At 29.2% G+C, this 9159-nt stretch overlaps 1 protein-coding gene across 1 annotated transcript; it reads left to right on the top strand.

The window, feature by feature from the left end:
• Positions 1 to 4966: 4966 nt before the first annotated feature.
• LOC109808633 (uncharacterized) lies at positions 4967 to 6787 on the top strand. The gene has a single exon (XM_020371695.3). It carries the CDS (start codon positions 5390 to 5392, stop codon positions 6506 to 6508), a length of 1119 nt encoding a protein of 372 aa, XP_020227284.1. The 5' UTR covers positions 4967 to 5389; the 3' UTR covers positions 6509 to 6787.
• Positions 6788 to 9159: the final 2372 nt, after the last annotated feature.

Raw genomic sequence — 9159 nt, forward strand, 5'->3', positions numbered from 1 at the left:
ATGTTCTATATCAAATCTCAATGATCCAGCTGTTGCATTTAAAATTAATGCAAAGATCAAAACTGTAAATTTTAAAAAAAAATATGAAAATTATTTAATATTTCGTTTCATTAATTTATATTGACGGTACTTTAAAAAAAAAATATATATATATATATATATATATATATATATATATATATATATATATAATTCATTCCTAACCATTCTTCCAATTTTCATGTCAGAATCAGAATTATCATATCATATCATATTCTAACTATTAAATTATCAAATGAACCCTTATTCTTTCACAAATGAATTAAGTGTCAAAACAATCTTCAATAATCTATTGTAACATTTTTCTTTGGTCTAAATGTTGTAAAGTCAAAATTAATAGAGTTCTAAATTTGACAACTACTATAGGTGTCTAGCCAATGAGAAGGATTAGAAAAAGATAAAGAGGAAGTAAGGGAGGAAAAAACTTCTCTAACTTTAGAGTCTCTCTTTCTAACTCCTTTATAATTTTTCTTAAAACATGAATTTATGAAGTTTACATCTTAAAAAAAATCTTATAGACTCTCTCTTGGATTATATTAACTTAATTTTGACTCAATTACCTCATAAACAACTTAGCTCTTAAAGATTCATTAACTCTCAGACTTCTAAAACAATAATACTAACAACAATAATAATCAATCATAAAATTAATCATATAATTAACCAAATAACTCAAAAACACATTGTTACACATGAAAATTATAATATTTACCATTATTAATTAAATCAATTTTAATTTTATTATATAATTAGCATTATCACTAATATTAATAAAGTAACACTAATAATATTATTAGTATATCAATAAATTAATTAATATTTGATAAATATAAGTTTATTAAAATATGATATAAATAGTTAAATATATATTTTAATGATTGAAATATATAAATCAGATGTTCAACATCAACATGAGTATCAATCGCCTCACACATATAACATTTAAGAACACTATTAATATTAATATATGCTACATAAATATATTAATAAAATAACAATACAAGTAATATTAGTTAATTGAAAACATATGAAATAAATATAAATTATAAAATATATAAATTAGATGTTCAACATCAACATGAATCTCAATCGCCTCGGTCATTATTTATTTAATTTAGTAAATATGTGTAATTTTCATTTGAATTAAGTTACATATATTATGCTGTTTATTTTATAAAAAAAATTAATTATAGTTTAATGATAAGGGTTATTATTAGAACTTAAAAAGCGGAAGAAGGAGAGAACTTTAAATTTATAAGAAATTGTATTTTACCTAAATCTAAATTAAAAAGAAAAGAAAAACAGAAGGGCTTTCGAATTTCATCATAATCATTATAATATACTGATTTTATGTCTTTATATTTAGTTAAAAATATTTTAAAATTATTAATGTTTGTTAAATCAATGTATCTAATTTTTCAATTCAAAATCTTGGGTTCAAATTTAAATAATTAATTTATTTTATATATTTTTGATTACTTAAAAATTTAAAAGTAAAACAGTCCCAAAATTTTATACACGAAAATAAAAAAATATTTTTATAAAATTAAATTAGACTCAAATATACTATTTTAAGACTTTATATAAAACTTGGAGTAAGAGGTCTCCCTTGACATCATTGCTTGTTTACCAATTCCTTCCAGTTTTACCACATTTTTTTACTTAAAATATAATCATTAAGAAAAACGTATTTTTTTTTTATTTTCAGAAATTAATTTGACTAGTCCGAAATTAATTTGAACAATCCCCACTTTGATTCCAGCCCCGTTAGCATAGCATCTCCGATCCGAGATAAGGGATTATTCCGTTAGGTCTTTTCGATCCGGAGCAGGCCGGTAATGGACCTTATATAGAGAGAGAAAGTGAGAGAGATGGGATTCATTTATTATAGAAGTAAGTTTACCTATATTTATTTCATTTAATAATTCGTGTTCTACATTAAATTTCAACGATCTAACCGTTAAATTTAAAGTTTTTAATTTATAAATCAAGTCTGCAAATTTAAAAAGAAATTAAAAATCATTTAATACTTTATTTCGTTAATTCAAATGGATGAATACTCAAAATCATTTTATACGTTGAATTGATTTAATAAAACAAAGTATCAAATAATTTTTAATTCTTTAAAAAATTTGCAGACGTAATCTATACATTAAGAACTTTAAATTTAACGGTTAGATTATTAAAAGTTAATGTAGAACATGAATTATTAAACAAAGTAAATCTAGGTAGACTTATTCTTAGAAACGGATCCCTTCTTTTATATATATATATATATATGAGGAAGGCTATAATAACACCGGTGTCACTTTTACTAAGTATTACACCTATCAATAACTTTATATTAAATGTAAATTTTGTAAATTTAACTCTTAGATTGAAATTTTTTTATCTTAGATCAAATATACAAAATTTTATATTAATCTAAGATGATTTGATACTTCATTCTTGTAAAATAAAATTGATGTAATATATACATTTTAAAATATACTAAAATATGAACACTTGATTATCTTCAAGTTGTTGTTTAATTTTAACAAAATTTGATATAAACATATAAAGTGATATAAACCTTCAATTTAACAGTTGAATTTACAAAATTCACATTTATTATAAAATTATTGAGCAATATAATACTTAGTAAAAATTACACCGATATTATTATAACCTTCATATATATATATATATATATATATATATATATATATATATATATATATATATATCATAAATCAATCTCAACAATATTATTAAAAAAAAACTCAATTATTTACCCGTTTAGCATTATTGGTATTCAAATGTTTTTACATAGAGTGAAGCTATTTCCTCCGAAAACGAAAAGCACCCGAAAGTTTCTCCGAATATACTGTAAAAAATTTATTTATATTTAATGTATTACACAATGCATTGTATCGGAATACATTTCGAAGATTACTTTCGGAGGATCTATCAGTTTTCTTTTACATAATAACCGAAGAACTGTTCTGTACTTCGAAAATTAACTCAGTTAAAGCTTAAACTTAAAATGTCTAGAACCTTGTAATTGTAACCCATACCAAAAACAAAAAAACGGTAATAATAAGAGACACATCTGAACAATTTCATGAGGAGTTTTTTGTCCTCATAGCTTTAAAGCCTTTAACTCTACATGGTTCGATTAAAGGGAATCACCGAATCAGGAGTTACTTAGACAGAGACGTGGCAAAGCACTAAGAAGCATCCAACATGCAAGTATTCACATTTCTCAACACCCTGTGATGTAACTAGTATCAAGTATATTATTAACTAGTACCACTAACTAAGAATCTTTTTGAATGGGGTACTTAAAAAGCAGAAACTAGATAATTAGATAGAGCAGCTAACAAGATTTAGAATTGTTTAGCTATAGTGTAGTTGAAGACAGTGAATATAACAACTTGGTGAAAGTTGATTGTGATTGTCATGTGTGATGAGTCATGAGTTGGCGGCCAATACTGACTCTCCAATGAGATTGAATCCCATTGATTGCATGCAATGGGAAAGGGTGGATGCGACAGGTGGAGAACCAACAAATGTAACCGACTGGAAAGGGGACTGTGTTTGATGAAAAACCAGGGAAAAAGACAGGGCGACCAAACCAATCCTCATAGGTGTTTTCATGCATGGCACTCTACACCACACGCGTTATCATGACAGACCCTTTTGCCACATTAACCCTCATTGGCTTAAATGCCCCTCACCAGTTACCTTTGACATTTTCACTCCTCACTTCTTAACACCTAAATAATTAAATACCTACTTTACACTCTTAATTTATGCCTAATCTCCATACTACCTACGTTCTTTAGATTCCAATTCATGTGTTCTTTAGATGTCTGTCTTTCCGATTGTCATATTCACATATCATCATGCCTGTTTCAACGTATTATTATACTTAACATAACATCTTTTCATAAAAAGTAATAATATTTTAGAGATGGAACTTACAAAAAAAAATTATATTTATATATTTTTTTAAAGATAGATGTTTTGAATTTTTAAGAATATAAAATGTAATTTTTAAATCATAAACTTTTTAAAAAAATTATATAAATATTAATATAAGATATTTTGTTTAAAAGGAATTTAAAATGAGAACTTTGTTAACCTTATCTTTGGAAAAGTCTTACATATTATCAATAATATCAATCAATTATTTCTTTTTAGATACTTAAAAATAAAATATTATGTTTACATTCTTAATTTGTGTGTATTTTTCTTTTTATATAGATTATATTAATCATTTAATTTTTCGATTTTATATCTCTTTTGAAATGTAGACGCCTCTTTAATGTGAGAAAATAATTTTTTTATTTATTTTCATTCTACCACTTTCTTTCTTTGTCTCTACAATAGTGGATGCAAAATGTACATAATCTTATATTCAAATTTATGTGTTTATATTGTATTTTTTATGGATTAAAACATGCCTATCTTTTTTATTTTCATATTGACGTTTCATTAATTATATAAATCACTTATTTCTTTTCAAATGCTTAAAAATGAAATATTTTGCTCACACTCTTGATTTGTCTATATCTCTCTCCTCGTCAAGTATATCATCGGTTATATCAACCACTTATTTTTCTCGGCTTCTATCTTTTTCAAAATGTAGACACCTCTTCAGTGTGAAAAGGAAAACCTTTTCCATTTCCCATTTTACTACTTACTTCCTTTGCCTCTATAATAGTGAATGAAGTAACATACATAGCAAATAGTCTTATATTCGAACTCATTTATTATCATTATATTTTTTATAAAATAAAAAATATCTATTTTTTTACATATCATTAATCATACCAATTACTTATTTCTTTTTAAATACTCTGTTCACACTCTTAATTTGTACATATCTCTTTTTGTAACGTATGTCATCGATTATATCAATTACTTATTTTTCTCGACTTTCTATCTCTTTCGAGATGTAGACAGGTCTTTTGTGTGAAAAATGAATCTTTTGATTTCCCATTCTACCACTCCCTTCCTTTGTTCTTATCCAATACCACTCTCACCATGCATGGCCCCACTCTCACTGCCCAATCCCCACATGTCCTCCTTCATGAGTCTAGCCAACACGTACCCACCGTACAATTACAAGTGTCCTTTTCTCCTCCCTTCTCACTTCATGTTGCCTACCCCTCATTGGCCACTTCCCAATACTTGAATTCCACCAAACAAAATTCACTACTCACTCACCATAACCCTCCTTTATAACTCTCCCCCTCCACCCTCTTTCTCTCAACCATGTTCCCTTCTCATTGAGTGAGTACTCCCATTGCATGCACTACCAGTCAAGAACATTGGTTTAGTTCTACCTTTTGCTCAAGCCACCATGATCAAGACCTTGAACCCTTACCCCAATCCAGCAAAAACTGCTGAGATCATGTCCAGGTACAGGCCCATAGCCCCAAAGCCTGAAGCCTCCCCAAACACATCCATCACCGAGGGCTCTTCCTCTCTCTCTCAAAAGATCAAGCAATCTCCTTACCTTAGGAACCTCTGGCCACAGTTGCAAGCCAGGCCCACCAGAACCAGAAAGAGAGGTAGGGCTCCCTTGACACTGCCCTCTTCCTCCCTCAAGAGACAGAAAACACATGTCCTAGGTTTTTGTCCCCCTTGTCATGTAACATCCCCAGCAAAAACCCTCTCCTTGCAGAGTTTTCCTCCTCCTCCACCCCTCCCTCTTCATCACCCCAACCATGGACTTGGAGTGCTCAATTGCACCATGGACAACACCTCCTCCAATAATATACAACATAATCCAAGCTTGGTCACACTCCCTCTCCTTCCATGTTCTCCTTCTGCCATTTCCAATGTCCCTCCACCCAAATCAACCAAGCCTTCTGGGGAAGAGGCTATTAACGTTCTTGATTTGAACACCAAAGTTTGTGTTCCAGAAGAGAGGGATCTTCTGCAGCAGCTGCAGAAGCCAGTTTCCAACAATGTCATAACGCCTCAACCAGTTCGCCCTATTGGCTCAACCATAAGTGTGGTTTGCATCAGTGAAGACCTAACCCTGCCACCACTGGCTCGAACCCCAAAAAGGCCACATGAGGTTGAGCAAGATGTTGAGTCCGAGGCCATGCCAGCTGTCATATCAGACTCGAACCACCGGATCAGGATGGCCAATTCTGCGTACAAGGAGATGGTGGGTCAGCCACTGTGTCCATGGCTCGATGCCATGATGGTGAACGGTGGTGATGGAAGAAGCCCTCAATGCAAGAGGATCAGCGGTGAGGTAACACTGCATCTCAGTGACTCAATTATACCAACTTCATCAAACGGATTCTCTTGCTGGGTTAGGATTGAATGGCAGAGTCAACAAAAGAAGAACTGTGTTAACGCTTTCTGTGATGTTATGAAGCTGGCTTGTGAATCCAGGGACTACCTCTTCACGTGGAGGTTCCACACTCGCACCAGGGAAGCTTCTCAGTCAAGTTGCAACGCTTGAAATTAATTAGTATAAATTATGCTGTTATAGTCAATATTATTGCACATATAGCTCTAGCTAGCTAGGCTCTAGTGTGAGATGACTACCTTTCTTGTCTGCTTTCGATCGATACATATATGTACATGGTTTTTATAGTATTATTAGGGATCATCAAATATAGTTTTCTTTCATTAAAATGCATGTCTACAAGACTATGTGCTCAGAATATGTATCAGGAACCAAGCTATTTAGTATTTAGTAGTATTATTTCCTATATAAACTACATTTTCCATCTGCAAATTCTGGATTTTAACTTGTTAGTTTAAACTTTGAGATAAAAAAAATTATAAAAAAAAATCCCAAAATGGGGAAACTGCACCGTTTTTTCTGGCTTTTTAAGTTGTCTTTATTCAGAAAATTAATTAGGATGTAATAAAGAGGCTTGAAGCTGAGAAAAACAAGGTGTCGAGATAGAGACGCAACTGCTTCGGTTCGGTTTTTAAGGTCGTCTTCATCTGGACATGAGGGAGAAAATTTGGGGAATAGTGTGGAATTAATGCATGGGAGTATGATGGGAAAGTTAAAGAGAGGTTTTCATGATGCCCCAAGAAAATTAAGGATTTTAAGGAATTTGAGACGTGAAAGAGAGGATCTTAAAACATTCATGAGGAAGAGATATGTTTTGAATGTAATTTAAAACATTATTGAAGATAAGAGACCAGAAGAGAGGTTCTGAGAGAAAAAGAAGTTCTTACAATGTTGAGGAAGAGACACCGAGGAACCTGCGATGATATAACAGAAAGAGATGTTTTTAAAATGTGGATTGAGGAAGAGACACGTTTTAAACGAGCTTACACGTTTAAAACAATTTTAAAATATGGATGAAAAGACACGTTTTAGTCGTGTTTAAAACAGTGGTTAAAGAAATGACACGTGTTAAATACTTTCATTCCAAGTGGCGAATGAGCAATCTCCTCTTTAATTAGTTTATTTTAACGTGAAGAACCAAAGTTTAGTTTATGAACAAAGAAAATAATCTAATTATGAAGAATGAAAAATGTCTTCTTAAGTTTATGTTAATTGAAGAAAAATAAGTGAATGAACAAAGAATATAATCTAATTATGAAGAATGAGAATCTCCTCTTTAGTTTATGTCAACTTGAAGAAAAAAAAAGTGTATGAACAAAGAAAATAGTCTAATTATGAAGAATTTATGCGCAAAAAAATGTATGAGATCATGAGCAACAAGGAAAATAATTTAATTATGAAGTGTATGAAAAAGTGTGAAATCAAATAGTAACAAAGAAAATAATCTAATTATGAAGACAAGGAAAATAATTTAATTATGAAGTGTATGAAAAAGTGTGAAATCAAATAGTAACAAAGAAAATAATCTAATTATGAAGACGAAAAGTAATGCCAAAGAAAATAACTAGGGTATGAGATCATAAGCAATTTATGAAATGTATGAAAAAGTATATGAGATCAAGAATAACAAACAAAATAATCTAATCATGAAGAGGAAAAGTAATGGCTGTCAACAAGTATTCGGTTAATGTATTAGACGTATTAATTAATCTGTTTTACAATGGTAATAAATTATGAGAAAGAAAGAAAGTAATAAAGATACTATATTACAAATATTATTCATGTCTTATCTTTTATATTACAAATATTATTCATGTCTTATCTTTTGTTATTGGTTTGCAGCATAAATAGTACGAGTTTTTGTATCCAAAATTTGAATGAGTTTGAGTATCCAAAATTTGAATTCGAGTATGAAATAAATTATTTAGAATTTAAAATTTAAATTTGAATTTAATATAAAATAAATTATCCATCATTTTGAATTCTGATTTTAAATATAAAATAGATTATATTAGAAAGAAAATATTTATTTTGTGTACATTTACAATACTCAATGAAGAGGTGAATAATTCATCCCAATTATGTTTTCTTAAAGAAAATTTAAAAATTAATAAGATGGTAGTAATTAGTTCACATGATGTTGAACAAAAGCCTTCGCATTTACTACGTACTTCTCTATCAAGACCTGCTCACAAATGTGGACAAGGGGCTTTGCATTTGTAATGGATTATCCAACTTATTATGATATGAGGAAGGAAAATACTCTAATGAAAGGTACAAGTATTTTCGTAATAAAATAGCTCGCAAATAAAAATTGAAAAAGAAAAACACTAATAAAAGATACAAATATTTTCGTAATGAAATAGCATATTAAAATAGCTCACAAATGAAAATTAAAAAAATGGGTAATAGAATTTTCAGATATTTGTTCTTTTATTTTTTATTTTTTTTTTCTCCAATAGTGTTCGATTATACATGTTTTACCGTACACCAAATAGTGCATAAGTGACATTTAAGAGAAGCAGCTGAAAAGATTATTTTCTCATTACAATTTTATAAAATAAAAATAAAAAATTACCCACCTGAGTTACATTTCATTATTGTCTTTTTAATTTTAAAAATTATACTTTCTTTTCCTGAGATCAAGGCTATAATGTATAATAATATATTTTTATAATATATTTTCTAAAGTTTTACAAGGTTCATCTTGCTTCTATTACATAAATAAATATTGAGGAAATTGAGATCTAATAACTTACATATTTTATTTACTAAAATCTATATTTATATTATATATTTTCGAT

The sequence above is a fragment of the Cajanus cajan genome, chromosome 9 (genome assembly GCF_000230855.2).
Source record: "Cajanus cajan strain Asha chromosome 9, NIPB_CcT2T_4, whole genome shotgun sequence".
Lineage (NCBI taxonomy): Eukaryota > Viridiplantae > Streptophyta > Magnoliopsida > Fabales > Fabaceae > Cajanus > Cajanus cajan.

What these genes read in the sequence shown, in the direction of transcription:
- LOC109808633 (XM_020371695.3), top strand. Translation starts at nt 5,390, where the DNA reads ATGATCAAGACCTTGAACCCTTACCCCAATCCAGCAAAAACTGCTGAG.